Source organism: Galeopterus variegatus, unplaced genomic scaffold (genome assembly GCF_000696425.1).
Source record: "Galeopterus variegatus unplaced genomic scaffold, G_variegatus-3.0.2 Scaffold1309, whole genome shotgun sequence".
NCBI classification, from domain to species: domain Eukaryota; kingdom Metazoa; phylum Chordata; class Mammalia; order Dermoptera; family Cynocephalidae; genus Galeopterus; species Galeopterus variegatus.
In genome coordinates, this window is record NW_007727420.1 from 314,524 (window position 1) to 331,350 (window position 16,827).

Below are 16,827 nucleotides of genomic sequence, written 5' to 3' on the forward strand. Positions count from 1 at the left end.
ATCCTGATGCGCACAGGGCTCTACAAGGTGGTAGATTCTCCTTCCGGCCTGGCCCAGGATCCAGCAGTTTGGATAGTAGTGAAGTAGGAGAACACAGGTTTGAGTCCTTGTTCAGTGGTTTACAGCTGAGTGACCTGGGCCATGACCCCGGTGACTGAGAGGATCCAACAGGGACTCATGCCAGTGTGCTTGACAACTGGCAAGTGCCACAGGAATGTGAGTGCTGATCGTAGTTTAGGCAGGTCCCTTACTGTTTTCAGCCTTGGTTTCCTCATCTGTAAAATAGTTACTATGACCCCACCTCGATGGATCTCTCATAGAACCAAACAAGGGACAGTGTCAAAAGGAAGCGTCTGGTCTTTAGAGTCATCAGACCTGGTTTAAAATCTGGCTCATCCCTTATTTACGTGTGACCCTCGTTTAGCCATTGGTTTGGGGTTTTAGTTTCCTTATCTACAAGATGGGTAGAACACCCCCTAGCCCTCTGCCTTGTTCTTAAAAGAGAAAAAATCACACAGAGAAGTCATTTAGCATCAGCAGGGCACAGGGTAAACTATTGTTATTAAACAGTGAATAAATGGGGAGGGGCTGCTGCTCCAACTTCGCTCTCACCAAACCCTGCTGATGCCCCGCAGGCCAGGCCCAGGGCTGGATGCTGGGGACTCATGGGAGTGGGACTGGGTCCAGGCCTCAAGGGCTCCCAGGCTGGGAAGTAAGGAGTCCGAGAGGTGGGCTGTGGGGAGGTGCCCTAGCTCCAAACTGGAGACCACGGGGGCATGTGAGACATAGACCCCAGGTAGAGAGATTGGGGGGTGGAGGGAGGACGCAGCCAGGAGGATGACGGGCAGGATGAGGTTGCCGTGAGATGTGCCGCAGATGCTCGGGAGCGAGTGAGAACAGCCCAGAGTGAGGCACAGCCAGGGCTTGATTCGGAACAAAGTGGAGGTATGGGGGAGAAGGAAAAAGAAAGGATGGGGGAAGAGAGGCCCATGGATCCCAGTCTGCACTCACTGTGGGCAAGCTAGGGCCTCAGAACTGGCCTCTCATCCATCTTCCCACTGTCCTGCCTCTTTCCCTGCTTTCCAGCCACACCCAGCTCTGACTCCTGCCCAGGGGTCACCCTTGGGGCCCCATTCTCACGGTGGGGGCAGGTGAGCAGAGTTTCAGAGCACCAGCCTGAGCGTGGCCCCATCCTCATGGTACAGGGGCAGAGCCCAAAGCCTGCAGAGAGCAGGTGCTCGGCCAGCATCAGCCGTGCCCCAGAGGGGCAGAGCTGATGGCCAGGTATGTGAGAGGCGCATGGAGGCCAGCAGGCACCCAGGGACAGCAGAGGCAGCACCCGCAGCAACGCCAACAGCACTGAGCCAGGAACATTCCCAGTGGTCTGCATGTCAGCATGGGAGACTGGGTGAACTGGAAATGTGGACTGGAGGAAACACAGGGGCTGGGGCCAGCAGGGCCCTCCCTGGGCCCGCATTCCACCTTCCATAAGGGGGGTACCAGCATCCACCCCAGCACAGTCATGAGAACAGTGACATAGTCTCACAGCACTGCCTGCTGCATAGGCGCTGGTTACCCTTTAGTTCCTGGTCCCATTATTACCACCAGCTATATTATTTATAGATTTGTTTTTCTCTGGATGGTCCTATTCACCTCACAGGGACTGTGTCCAACCTCCTACAGTGTCTGGCACATACTAGGTCCTCAATAAATGTGCTGAATGAATACATTAATGAATGAATGGAGAGATTTGATCCATGACCCTGCAGATCTCCTAAGCCTTTCTTCATTTGTTAAACGGAGCTCGCGTCTACACCTGCAGGAGACGGTGTGGGCCTGGAGCCCAGGATTGAGCTGGCTTGCAGTTATTATTATCTTTATCAATAACACCACGTGGGGCTGTGAGTCAGCAAGTCGGTGAGCTACAGGCCGGCACAGGAGCGGCTGTGGAGCCAGGCGGATGGCATGGCGGAGCAGGGCTATTCTCGTGGTGCAGCCGGTGGCCTGTCATCACACCCAGGCAGGCGACAATAAAATCTGGAGTTGTGCAGGGCTTGTTCCCCCCACCCTTTTTTTTTTTTTAGCTCCTCTCGAGTGCTCTCCTCCAACTGCTGCCAGATTTAGGTGGCTTAATTAATAAGCTAGTGTTTATAAAGCGTTTGAAGAATTTTAAAAGTGCGACGTAAGTGCCAAATATTATTTTAATCTGTGTATGTGTGTTTTTTTCCAGCAGGGAGTTTTTCTCTTGCTTGCATTCTTTTCTCTCTCTGCAGGTTCTGTTCTGGGAATCCGGCTTGTTAAAAATCAGTCCTGTGGTTCTGGGCATGGGTCATCATGCTGGCATCGCCAACAAAACCATTTCCTGCTCTCTCCTGCCTTTCTGGCAGAAAGAGCCACTGTCCCGTGGCCTGAGCTGTCTCTGGGAGAGGAGGGCGGCGGGGCAGGCATTCCCACACGCCGCTGGTGGGAGTGGAAATTGTAATGTCCTTTTGGGAAAGCAACTAGGCAGGATCGGCCAAAGGTGTGAAATCTGTTCACTGGACTTTGCTGGGCTGTTCCACGAGGACACAGCCCAGATACGGAGTGGGTTTCCTGCATAATGATCTTGGAAAAGCCGGAAAAAATACCCCAAATGGCCAATGACAGGGGATGGTTAAGTGAATTATGGCCTATCCCCTAGCTGGAATTATAGACCACAGAAAGCCATTACCATGAAAACTGTGGTAACATGAAAAATTTTCATGGCATAGTTTTAAATAATATTGTGATTATGCAAATAAAACCTGTTCATTGCAAAGCACTTAGAGAATACAGAGAAGTATAAAAACAAAGTAATAATCTCATATAATACCAAAGATAAATGCAATCAACATTTTGATGTAGTTAAAATGAACAAAAACAATGTAAAATCACTCCTTTAGATAACTAAGAGAATGTGCAAACATTTTGCTTCATTCGTGTTAAGTATTCTTATAAAAATCAGAAATTGGAAATATCTTAATATCCAAGAAAAGGAGACTGGTTGATTCCATTACGGCAAATCCACTTGATGGCCGAGTCTACGGCCATGAAAATAACAGTGTAGGATGACAATGGAAATACAATACATTAATGAGTGATATATTCAGTGTGATCCCAAACCTCTAGTTTTTTTTTTTTTTCCTTTTTGTCTTTTTTTTTTCGTGTCCAGCAACGGATCGCAACCCTCAGTGTCGCGCCCGTACTGGACCGGGACCGGCACGGGATCGCAACCCTCGGTGTTGCGCCCGCACCTTGCTCAGCCAGTGAGTGGGAACTGGTCTGTATGTGGGATCCGACCCCTCGGCGGGAGCGCCACCGCGCTCCCAAGCCATGCACTGTAGCAATGCGCCACTGGGCTGGCCCCCAAACCTCTAGTTTTGGAAAAAAAAAAAAAATTACAGATTAGCAGTGATTAATTTTGAGTGGTAGATTTACATGGGATTTTGCTTTTGTTTAGGTTTTCTGTTTGCATTTCTTGTGCAAGAAAAAAGATGAAGGAAAACTGTACTTTTGGTATGATCGTGACTTTGTAAAATAATTAACTATTGATAGAAAACTGCAAGGTACTATACAGAGCTATAAAATGCACTCTCTTTGGATCATGAATCTAAAACTGATGGGGTTTTTCTCTTTTTTCCCCTTCTACTTTGGGTTAATTTTTAGATTTTCTAAACTGGATGAACATTAAAGAATATTTATAGCATCTCATTCTTTTAAAAAAATCTATACATATAATACTTGTATATATGTTACATATGTATTTATTGTCTGAATAAACCTCCCCGCTATAGATTTGTCTGTTTTGTTCACTGATACTATGCTTGGCACAGAGCAGATGCTCAATAAATCTTTGCTGATCGACTGACCAATTGTGCGTCTAGAGAAAAGGCCTAGAATGATAAGCTAAACACCACAATGTTGTCATGTGTTACATCTGGAAAATGAAATTGGGGTGAGATGAGTGGGCATTTTCTTTTTACTTTATAGTAAATTTTATATTGAATATATTGAAGTCTTTTTTATTGTGCAGTGAACAATAGCTTTCGGAAAAAAATAAAAGTAATGAAACAAAACATGTGAATAAGTTTTCCAAGGGGAGAAGTCAGCACAGTGGGTCGTCACTGCCCTGTGTGTTTGCTGTGAGAGGATCTAGTGTCCACAAGACGTGGGGAGCCCACAGCACAGGGCTGGCAGTGACAGGTGACTGGATCCTACTGTGTGAGAGGCCCTGAGCTAAGGGCTGCAGAACAACTGTATCCCTGGCCTCATAGAGCCTGCACACTAGTGGTGAAGACAGACTGAAGAAATCACTCAAATGATTGCATTTGAGATGAACCCAAACCCCTTAGACAAGCGGCTCCTGCTGGTGTCTCTAACCCCATCCCCCACCCTCTCCCTGTGACTGGCTGCCCCCACCACCCTGTCTCCTTTTTCTTCCTCAAATCAGAAAATGAGTGTGTGGCCACCTTTGTCATATGCCACCGAGAGATGCAGTAAGATGGGGCTGAGAACTGACCACGAGGCTTAGAAAAATATATTTGGTTTTTTTTAATAATGGTCACATGTGGCTTTTGAGATTAAGAAGAGATGAAAACAATTTTCATAAGAAGTAAAAGAAATAGCATGGATGCTTTTTCAAATGAAAAAAACAAATCAACTTAGAACCAAAGCTCGTCAGGAGGGAGGCAGGGCCACCATGCACTCTGGCTGTGATCCTTCCAGAAGACTGCCTCATCTGGGTGGAAAGAACGAGGCTGACACATACACTTCCCAAGAGCCAGCCTTATCCAGGCAGGTGCTCACTGCCACATGCAAGGGAGCTTGCCCGTCCCTGGAAACAGTGAGCCACTGGAGTGGGAGCCACAGGGATGGGCTGGAGGCCACCCCTCTGATCCCACAAACTCAAAGAGCCCTGGGGCCTAGAGGCTATGGCAGAGATCTGGCAGTGCCCGGGGCTCAGCATCCCAAGGTGCCTTGAGTGACACCCTGGCTTCCACAGCAGGGAGCAGGGGCAGCTCAGCAGCCTCCTTCCCTGACCCGATCATTATTTGCCATCCTTTGGGGGGGCTGCGGTTTATTGTCTCCTACACACAGTAGCATCCCATCAGGTGCCACCTCTGGTATCTTCTGGGTTGTGATGTAATGGCTGTGTGAGAGTATATAGTGCAGGAGTGTGCAAAAGAACATGAGTGTGCTAGAGTGTGGAGAAGGAGTGCACACATAGGACGTAGTGCAGAGCACAAGCATCTGCACACAAGGACACATGGGTGGGCTCAAGGGCGTTAGTGCACACGAGCATGTGAAAGAGATGATGTGTGTGTGCAGGAACACGTCAGAGGCTAGTGAACAGGGATGTGGGGGGTTTAGACTGTGTGCAGACGAGCGTCTGAATCTTGGGTTGCCTGGATGTGTGCGAGTGTGGACAGATGTCTGGGAGGGTGTGAGCGTGCGTGGGAGGGTGACTGTAAGAGTGGCATGCACGTGAGTGTGGCGTGTACATGTGTGTGCGTGTGAGGGTGTGTGTAGGTGGGCACATGTGCAATAGAGCGGGTATACAGGTGAATGCGAGAGTGTGTGTGTGCACTGCTATAAGAACAGGGAGGTATGCAGGGTGACCCGTTTGTGTGCACCTGGTGTGTCTGTGCACCTGTGTTTGTGAGTGTGCCCAGCTGAGAGCATGGCTGGCACAGATGAGTTTGCTACACGAGTTTCCAAGCACAAGGGTGGTGAGAGAAGAAAGACGGGCCAGAGAGACGCTTCCCTTATGCTTATCATTGGCTCCGGTGGGCAAGGTCCTGTGCAGCACCTGGCCCAGGGTCCTGCCCTTGACGGAAGCCTCTAATCTCTCAGGAGCACCTACGTACTACGTGCTAGCCACAGGGCACAGCAGTGATCGGGCCAGCCCAGAACTGCCCTGCTGGAGCTCACGACCTGGGCAGGCAGGCAGACAGCATCAAGGGTTGGATTCATGAATGCTGCACCAGTGGACAACTGCGTGGACTGTGCAGTCCCCATCCAGGAGCCCGGGACTCTGACTCAGGTGTACCAGGGCTCAAAGAGCCATAGCTAGGCTATGATTTTCCTCGGGAGTCAGGATGATCCTCACTCTGCAGCCAGGCCCTGTCCTAGATGCCACAGGATTTATAGAGATCTGGGCCTCTGCCCTTGAGAATATCTTAGTCTGTGGGACCATTCTGAACACGAGTAACAACCACGCACAGGGTGGTCAGTGTCAGAAGAGCAGGCTTGGGGACAGGATCTTGGAAGAAAATGGGATCTGAGAAGACTTCCTCAAGGTGGTGGCCCTTAAGCCTGGTCTTAAAGGCTGATGGAGGTTGGGGTGAAGGAATGCATTCCAGGAGGAAGGAACCACATGACTAAAGATGCAGAGGTGGGACAAGGGCCCTGCACAATCTAGGGACCAGGGAAGAGTCCTTGGGATGAGCTCACTGGCTGTAAGCAAGCTGGGATGGGGCTAGCCTGAGCCTTGCCCAACTGAGCATGCTGAAGCATGGCTTCAGTTGCCCATTTAAGAGTGGGCCATCACTAGGAGCATTATGCTGGCACCACTGGGTAAACCCCTTGGGCAGACACGACCCAGCTGCTGCGGTAGAAACTACTACCTGCACTGAAGCCAGCACAAATGGGGATGCACGTGGCCTGGTAATTAAGGTGGAGCTGGGCCTGACGGGCTCAGGGTACTCTCTCCTTCACCCTCACTCTGGGCAACTCAGAACTGAGCACTGTGTCCCATCCTTGCAGGGAAAGGGCAGACCCTGGTAGCCCCTTCCATGTAACAGGTCAACTTCTCAGTTGCTAAGATAGTCCCAAGCTCGGATTCTGGGACCAGAAGACATGTATGTCTCATCCCTGGAGGAGTGACTTGGCAAAATTGCTTCTCTCTAAGCCTCATTTCCTGCGGGCTCAGGGTACTCTCTCCTTCACCCTCACTCTCGGCAACTCAGAACTGAGCACTGTGTCCCATCCTTGCAGGGAAAGGGCAGACCCTGGTAGCCCCTTCCATGTAACAGGTCAACTTCTCAGGTGCTAAGATAGTCCCAAGCTCGGATTCTGGGACCAGAAGACCTGTATGTCTCATCCCTGGAGGAGTGACTTGGCAAAATTGCTTCTCTCTAAGCCTCATTTCCTCACTTGTAAACGGGATACAAGCCTCCCTAAGGTCAGATGCTCAGTGGTTAGAGGAGCTAGACTGAGAACCCCTTTCTCCCATGTCCAACCCATCTAACAGTGGATCCCAGCAGCTCAACTTGCCACATACGGCCAGACTCTGACCTCCTCTCACCACCTCCACTGCACCGCCGTCCCCACCTGGATCCATATCGCAGCTTCCACGCTGGCCTCCCAGCCTCCACATCACGTCTCTACAATCCCTGTTCCCCCGCCTCTACAGTAAGTCAGTGACATCCATCCTTTGTTCAAAACTCTGGTCCCCACCACACTCAGAGTGAAACCTGGAATCTTTGTGGTGGCCCCAGGGTCCTCTGGCCCTGCTGTTCCTTAATCATGCCAGATCTCCACTCACCACAGGGCCTCTGCCATCGCCATCGCCTCTGCCAGGCGCTCTCATCCCCTGGACATCGACACGTCTGGCTCCTTTGTCTATCCGAGAGGCCTTCCCTGGCCACCCTGTTAAAACCTACCCCCTCGATGCCCCTTGCTCTGCTTTATTTTTCTACATATCGCCCACCCCATAACATATTACACAACTTATTATTACATAACTTATTAATATTTTTAGGATCCATCTTCCTACCCTAGACTTGCTTATAAGTCCTTTGACAGCAGGGACTTAGTTTTGTTCACTGTGCTTTGCTTAGTACCTGGCACTTGTTGAAGGCATGTTTTGGTTTGGATTCAACTCTGCTACCCATGAGGCCCCAGGAAATGTCTTAACCCCTCTGGAGCTCTGGTTCCTCATCTGTAGAATGGGAATGATGATGATGATGATGACGACGACGACAACACTATGGTTGTTCTGAGGAGGGGCGCTGATCCCAAGTTGGGTTGTCCAAACCAAACCCTGGCCAAGACAGTAGCCCTATGTCTGCTCATTCACCATGGGGTCTAACGTGGGGGTCTTGTATAGCTGGAATTTTAAGTACAAATTCTAGAATTTCTTGGACATCTCCCCCCACCTCACCTGGCACTGATATTTTTGGCTTCCTGATATTTTAGCATGATGGGCAGGGATTTGTGGTATAGTCCTGGCCCCAGCCAGAGGTGGGACTGTGTTGTGGTCCGGGTACAGGCTCTTCTTTCAGACCAGGGTTACTGCCTGTACAAGCTCATGGCTCTGGGCCTTCTCTTTAAAAAGGGGATTTTAGCATCCACCTTGTTCCACCATTCAACCAATATGTATGAAGCCACCTACTATGTGCCAGGCCCTGTGCTAGGGTCCTGGGAGGCCCAACAGTGAATAAATTATACATAGTCCCTACTCTCACGTAGTTTATGTCCTAGTGGGGAGATAGGGATGAAATAACAAACAAATAAATATAGAAATGGCTAGAAGTGCTAGGAAACAAATGTTGCAGAGATGGAGAATCACAAGGCGTGGCTAGAAAGGCATCTGAGGAGGTGAGATGGCAGCTGAAACCTGAGAGAAGCCAAGGCCAGGGAAGGTGTTCTGGCAGGGGAAGAGAGCAAAGGCAAAGGCCCTGAGGTGGGACAGCAGCTGGTGCACACGAGGGCCAGGAAGGAGGCCACCCCGCAGAGGAAGGGGAGAGGGTGAGAGATGAGGTCGGAGAAAGAGGCATGGTCCAGAAAATGCCACGTGGTAAGAACTCAGATTTTATTCTAAGGGCACAGGGAACCACTGAAGGGTTTGGAGCAGGACCAGAGATGACTTGGTTTACCCCAGCTGCTATGAGTGAAGAGACTGAAGGGGGTGAGGGTGGGCATGGGAAAGCAGTGGTGGGAACGCTGCAGCATTTAGGGCCTGGGCTCAAATCCTAGCTCTGCACTTAAAAGCTGTGTGACCTTGGGCAAGTCACTTTGCCTCTCTGAGTTTCTGTTTCTTCATGTGTCCAGTGAGTATAATAGTTCCCATCTCACAGAATGAGAGAAGATCATGGGAATGAAGTGAGATAATACGTAATTATCCTGTCTCATGGTCTGACACGCTCAATGGCCCAGGTCCTAGTTGGTCAGGCCCTGACCTCCGCTAACATCCCCCCCCCCACTCCTGCCTCCTTTCACTCCAGCCACATTGGCCTCCTTGCTATTCCTGGAACAGGGCGAGCTCATTCCAGCCTCAGGGCCTTTGCACTCACTCTTCCTGCTGCATGGATGCCTCTTCCCCTGATATTCCCATGGCTGCTCCCTCAGTTTTATTCAGGCCTCTGCTCCTCAGAGAGGCCCTCCCTCTGTCCCCACCCGACCCTCTCTATTCCCTCGCCCTGGATAAGTCTTCCTCCTGACACTTGCCTCCACCTGACGTACTTTGTTTACTTGGGTTTGTTTTTTCTTCCTCAGTAGAATGTCAACTCCATAAGTACAGGAGTTTCTATTTGTTTTGTTCATGTTATATCCCCAAGCATCCAGAGCCACCCTGGTACACAACAGATGCTCAAAAATAGTTGTTGAATGAATATTTATAACAAAAGTAACCCTACTAAGGACAGCAAAGTAGGTAAGAGTAAACTGAGGCTTAGATCCTGGCTTTAACTCTCACTAGCTTTGTGGCCTTGGAAGGAGCCCAACTTGGCCTTGAGGAATCTCGTTTTCCTCATCTTAAAATGGGGATAAGGACTCCATGCCTTTTGGCTCATTGTGAGGATCAGACAATAGTGCGCATAAAGGCATGCACACCAGTGTATTGATGGGTGAAATGATACCTTCTGCCTAGCATTCACTCTGCAATCCCCCCCAACCCCTCCCCCAGCAAGGTGAGCAGCAGGTGAAATGAGAGTGGTGGAGAGCTGATCAGTGTCGAAGCTGGGGTTTGTTCCTTCTTATTTTGCATATGTTTGAAATTTACTGAAATAAAAAAGAAAGAGATAACTTGTGTTCAAGGCTCACCTTGTGCCAAGCACACAGGACACTGAGTATTTCCTTCCACCATGGGCTTCCATGTCTGAAGGACACTGCCAAAGGCTTGAAGAATGGGTTAGGGATATGGCCCTCGCATTGACACTCACCCATGCCAGCCGTCCCTCCTGGCTGGGCTCACTCCCGGCTTTCAGTGTCCTTCCTGATCTGAGCACCTGATCTCCTCCGGCTCCTGGCGCTAATCTAGAGCCATCTAACAACCTGCGCCCCCAAATGGATGTGCCAGGAAATCTTACAGACACAAAGACTCACTCCCGGCTTTCAGTGTCCTTCCTGATCTGAGCACCTGATCTCCTCCGGCTCCTGGCGCTAATCGAGAGCCATCTAACAACCTGCGCCCCCAAATGGATGTGCCAGGAAATCTTACAGACACAAAGAAGCAATTCTGTATCATTTCCAACTTCCACTTCAGCTGCTTTGCATCTCCCTGGGCAGAGGGCCTGGCAAGACACCTGGCAGGGAAAATCCATCTTACAGAAGGCCCCATCAGAAGATTGGTCCCAGGAACGCCCAAAGTTAACAGGAAAGCAGCTTCAGCTGTGAAAATAGACACTTCCTTCTCCAGTATTGAGACGGAAGAACATCTTGAGAAGACCTGCTGCCCCCACCTCCTGGAGAGTACACTGATTGACAGAAATATGAGAGGAGCTCCAAGAGAGGAGGATGCCAGCACCCCTGGGCCTCAGTTTCCCTCCCTGTCAAGCAAGGCCAAGTGATATCTAAGGACTGGTGTGATAGTTAACACCATAGCCTCTGCAATTAGGCTGATCTGGGGGGTCATCCAACTCTGACTCTTACTGTGTCACCTTGAGCAAGGTGCTTCATGTCTCTGAGCCTCAGTTTCCTCCCTGGTTAAATGGAGCTGTGATAATGGTACATACCACCCAGGGCATCTGTGAGTACCACTGGGACCCCACACACCAAGTGCTGAGCCCAGTAAGTGGAGAACTCAGATGGTTCCTATTATTACTTTAGTATTTTCCCATGGAATTCAGGCCTGTCAGATTTCTGGCTTTAACAGCAGAAACTTCCAGCACAGCCCAGTTTTAAAAAGCCTTGGCCTGGACCACAGGAGGCTTGGCATCTCACCCAGGCCTTGCTCAGCCAGTCCCTTTCTCTCTCCTGGCTGCACAATGACATGCTGGATGGGACGACAGAGGGCCCTCTCAGGCCCCCTCCAGTTTTACAGGTTTGGGAATCAAAAATTCCAGACCTGTGGATCCAGACAGAGACATCTAGAGGCAGGCTGTGCCCACAGCACTCAGTCCCAGTAACAGGCAATTAATCACACTAGCTCGGGTGTCCATGCAACTTGTCCATTCCCCAAAAGCATAAAAGCTACAGGGAAAAACATCAAGCTGAATGACATTCATTCACTTAACAGCTTTTGTTGTTTTTTTGAGTACCTACTATGTGCAAAAAGCTATGCCCCATGCTTTGCAAAAGTCAATCCCAAATTTACAGATGAGGAAATCAAAACAATAAAACAACGATGATTACAACACTGGCTAATATGTATTGAGTGCTTACTACATACTAGGCATGGCTTCAAGTATTATATATGCATTAATTGGCTTAATCCTTGAAATAGAGTTGTTAATGTCATTCCTATCTTACCGAGGACACTGAGACAGAGTTCAGTGAATTGTCCAAGTAGGTAGTAAGGGTGGGATTGACACCAGGGGTCTTAGCACTGTCTTAGCACTAGCCTGGGTTGTGTCTCTACATGGTGAAGCTAAATAGTCGCTAAGCCTGCAGAAGTAGGTATAAGAGTTAAATATGCTTGTGTATGGGGACAAAACAAGGATGAAGTAACACAAGGGTACTTCCAAAAGTTCGTGGAAAAATATAACTAAAAGATAATACGAATCTTTCCATAAACTTTTTGAAGTGCCCTTATATGTAGCCTCAGATGGGGGCAGATAAAATCCTGAGGGGAAGTGTCCAAGGAGGAAGAAATCCCTTGGAGCAAGAGGCACAAGTTAAGCCTTGAAGAATAAAAAGGATTCAAACATAGGAAGACATGCATTTCTATAGGTATAGGGAAGGGCATTTCTGATGGCAGGAACAGCATGAGCAAAGGTACAGAGATGAGAGTTTAGCTGAGAGCATGGATTTGTGCATGAGCATTAACAAACTGGGTTAGGCCTCATGTTAATGGATGTTCTACAAATCAAACGCCTCTTGTTCATATGTTCCAGGAACATTGGAATAAATATGGCCCAACTTGGGATTCTATAATGTGGGACTCCTCTGGGTGTTTGAGGTGCTAATGTGCTTGAGTAGCCAGAGAAGCTTTGGTCTGTGGGGAGGAAGACCGGTTATCTTGCAGCATCTCAACAGGTAGGCTTGTTGGAAAACGTGTGGCTAGAAATCAGGCCTGTCAGAGAGAAGCCCAGGCCCTGCTGCAGCTTTCTGTTTTGGTTTTTGGGTTTTTTTGGCAACTGGCCGGTACGGGGATCCGAACCCTCAACCTTGGTGTTATCAGCACCACGCTCTAAGCGACTGAGCTAACTGGCTAGCTCAGCTTTTTGTTTTTTAAAGAAAACTTGGACCCACTCAACAGTTTTGAGCTGGAGAGTGACATGATCTAGGTTGTGTTGACAGGCCAGAAATCTGAACACATTTAAAAGAGGGTGTGGGGGGGGCTCCCATCAGTCCAAGACCACAAATAAGAAAATAACCTGTCACACGGAGCCATTGGAAGCAGCGAGCGAGCGTGTGTGGGATCATACAACACTTTTAGACTCCCTTCCTCTTGCACACCCCCTCTCCATCTGTCGCAAAGGGCACCAGGAAGATGCAGGGAGGAATATTCCAGCTCTGGGGGCTCCAGAGCTTGGCAGCCCAGATGGGAGGGCTCTTGCGGGAGCCACATCACTCCCTATGTGTTGTCATTTGTCAGGGCCAAGGGGCTGTCAGCATTTCCACCATCAGCGGGCTTCCAGAGAAACACCGGTGACTCAGTCTAAAACCCCTGCCCAGAGAAGGAACCCTTCCACAACCTCTGTCCCAGAGGGTGCTCCTCTCACTGCCACCAAGTTGGGGTTCAGGCTACATCATTCTGATTAAGTCATTTAACTTCTCCCCTCAGAAGCCACTCAGCCAGAAAACCTGCATTCAAATCTGGGCTCCCCTCTCACTTACACCTGGGACAAGTTACTTCCCCAGTTTTGGACTCGATTGTCCTCATCTGCAAAATGGGGATAAGAGCCAACTCATGCTTTGTCGATGAAAGAGATCACGCAGATAAAGCAAACAGCCTACAACGCAGTTAACTATTTAATGAACTCCCTTCTCTCTATACATGGTTCCCATCAGCACTTCATACGTGCTGAATGACTGCAAGTCAAGGAATGAATCACACTACAAGTCTCCTCCAGGGTTGGCAGAGGAATGATTAATGGCCAGAAAGTACTCAGAGAATACCCCAGCTTTAAAGGACCTTCCAACAGCCTGTGCATGTTGGGAGCAAAGACCCTCCCTCCCCCTTTCTCTTATGAAAGAGGAAGTGAGATTACTTTACCACTTAGGAAAGTCCAGAGGAACCACCAACATGCCACACTCTACCAAAGGGACAGAAGTTCCCTGGAGGGCTCAGCTGCCCCCCAAAGCCTGAACCCCAACTTGGCTTGGCCTTTTCCAGGCCAGAGAGAAGGAGGGAATGGGAGTTCATCTGAGGTCTTCCCGGGAAGTGACCCAGAGGTCTCAAGGCCTAGGTGGGGACCGATGAGCATCCCGCAGGTTCAATGTCAGGCTCTGCTGCCACAGAACCAGGCTGCCCAGGTGTCCTCAGGCCCTGGCCCCTTGCCCTTCTCCCAGTCTCAGAGACTCCCTCAGTGTAGTTGTTTCAGGAAACAGGCTTCACATTGGCTCCAAGAACACAGGGTGGTGACTTCACTGGCATCGTTTTAGAATTTCCCTTTGGCAGCATTTATGCTAAAAGCAATCTTTAAAAATTTCTTCCCCTGTCTCCCCCAACAAAGATAATTCACATGAACAGACCCCCCCACAATAGTGATCATGTGGAACCAGGGCAATCATGTGACACCTCCCAGGCTGACAGTTCTGCCAGAGACACTAGTAGTCATTCAATCCAAAGCTGCCTTCCTAAGCCTGACATTTGAGTTTCTCACTTGAACAAATCCATTTTCTTAGAAAATTGGACAAGTTCCTCCTTCTACCTTCCTGCCCTTCTATCCTGCCTCTCTTCTGCTTTGTCATAAATTCCATGACTGGAGCAATAAAAGGAGGGGCCTGAAGCCCTATCCTTCAGCCAAACCAGGTGAATTCCATGCCTGGGCCTGGGGTGTGACCAGGACCCCGAGGAACAGAGTGAAGGATACTGGGAGGCTTGAGCTCCGATGGTCACTCCCCATCCCTTCTCCACAACCCCAACCAAGAAATTCATTCTTATCTCCTAAAATTTATTTATTTCAAAGTTAATCTCAGCCCCTCTGCTGCTCCCACTTTTTCAGGCTATTGATGCTGAATGGATTGGAACGGAAGTTTTATGGCCCAATCTTTACCATTTTATAGATTGTTTTTATAGGCAAAAGGGGGAGATTTGCTCACAAGAAAGGTGTTGGTGTTCCCAGCCAGTGCCTGGGAAAAGGCAGGCTGCCCATCTGAACACTTGTTAATCAGCGTCACCGCTCATTTGCCAGGGACTGAACCACAGGCTCCTGGTTGGAGAAGGGTCTGGAATAGACATTTAGAAATTAACTTGGGCCCAGTTCCCTGCTTCAGGAAAATCAAGTACTTGTGAAAGACACTCATGCATTTCCAGGCCAGGAAGGATGGCAGGGTAAGAACTAGGACTTTTGCAGGACACAAATGGCCGGCTGAGGCAGGAAGGAGCAGAGATCGGAGTTGCCATTCACCGGAGAGACATAGAGAGACAGGAAATTAATTAGTGCTTCTTTCCACCCAGCAAGGACCCAAGTGTAACTATGAAGAACTAGCTGTGGGGTGAGTGGGATGCCTACGTGGATTCCTGGGGTTCAGGGGAAACTATAGGGCAGAGAAAAGCTGCTGTCCACCCCCCACCTCTCCTTCCACCCACTCTTTGCTAGTTCTCTCTTTCTCTTTCTCACTGCTATCAGATGGTTACCAGTCTCTAGGCAAATGCAAGGGGGGTGGGGAATACTGAGCTCATCTTTACCTCCCTCCTCAAGGGCGGAAGATGCAGAGACCTCTCTGCCCACAACACAGCTCCAAGAGGCCAAATAACAAGATCCCCATTCTTCTCCCCCCCCCCAACTCCTTTAATGTCATTTCTCTGCCTAGCCCCATGCCCTCCCAGGAGACCCACGGTTTTGCAAAACCCCTTTAAGAAACAGCACTCCTGAATGGTGACCTCACCCCTTGGCGAACACACACTGTAGCCTTCAGAGCCTGCCTGCGGCGACAGCCAGGTGTTTGATGTAGGCCAACAAAAAGACATGCTCAGAGCCACAGGTAACAGCCCCACAGAGCACCTGAACGGCAGGGAGCTGCCTGGAAGCCTGGGGATGGCAGAAGGCAGTGGGGAGCCTGAGTCGGGAGAGCAGCAGGGATCAAGACCATCCTGCGAGAGGCTTTGGCAACCACAGGGACAATCCACTGCGTTTTCACATAAGGATCTGTTGATCACAGAAGCTCATCCCAGGGTTACCGCGCCTGCCTTCCCCTCTCTCCCCCCAAACACACACTAACACTGTTTTACTCTGCGTACCAGGGGGAGAGCTCTCTCTTCCCTAATTGCAACAGCCTGTTTATGTTGCATTTCAGGCAGCACCCGGAGGACCTATGCCTCCACCCCCCTCTCTCAGACCCTGAAGTCAAACATGTGGAAAGCATAAGTCTAGGGAGAGAGCTTCTAGGGAAGCCAGGGTGCCCTGCTCTGAAAGCCACTGTCGGCTTGCCTCTCCAGTCAGACTGCACAGGGGCTGGGTGAACCAACTCATCTGCTACGTGCCGGTGCCCAGCACAGTGCCACACAACCAGGGTCCACAGAAACAGACCATCTAGGAAGAGACGTGGATTCTATCCTTGGCTGTGTGACCTTGAGCAAGTAGCTGGCCCTCTCTGGGCCTCCGTTTCTGCACATGTAACACTGGTTACAGACATCTCTCCCCTAGGACTGTTCGACATTAGCCCAGTGGCTCCCAGCGGCAGTTTGGGGAGGGCAGCAGTGGGGGGTAGGGGGGTTCTTACCTGACCAGGCGCAAGACGCGGCGAGCAGCAGGCAGAGCAGCGGCCCGAGGCGGCCGGGGGCCGGGCCGGCGGGCTCCATGGGCCGCGGCTGCGGAGCGAGGAGGCAGAGCGGCCGTGAGTGCGCGCTCGGGCGGGCGCAGGCTGGAGCGGGGAAATGACTAAGGCTCCCCCCTCCTCCCCCCCTCCGGGCCGGGCTTCCCCCCCTCCCTTCCCCCGAACGGGTTCCTGGAGCGGCTTAGGAGCCGCCGTCGCCGCCGCGATTTTCGGAGCCCCCCTCCCCTCCCCAGGAGAGATCGAGAGACAGAGACGGGGAGAGACCCCAAGCGCGCGAGAAATAAAGCCAGGGACGGCCAGAAAGAGGCGGCAGGAGAGAGAAACAGACCCAAGGGAGCCAGGCAGAGAGCCAGAGACACAGAGAGGCGAGAGCGAGGGAGAGAGAGCGCGGGAGGGAGGGAGAGCGGGAGCAGGGGGGAGAGCGCGAGGCGGCGCGCAGAGCGAGACAGACAGCGCGGGAGAGAGAAGGACCGCGAGGGCAGG

The 16,827-nt window shown here is 50.5% G+C and overlaps 1 protein-coding gene across 1 annotated transcript in view; it reads right to left on the reverse strand.

Annotated features, from left to right (window-relative positions):
- Nucleotides 1-16,370, reverse strand: part of SIRPA (signal-regulatory protein alpha) — a 37,391-nt gene extending 21,021 nt beyond the window's left edge. Inside the window, exon 1 of the mRNA XM_008576199.1 lies at nt 16,291-16,370. Within this exon, the coding sequence (XP_008574421.1) occupies nt 16,291-16,369 (79 nt within the window). The 5' untranslated portion in view covers nt 16,370. The remainder of the gene's footprint in view (nt 1-16,290) is intronic.
- Nucleotides 16,371-16,827: the final 457 nt, after the last annotated feature.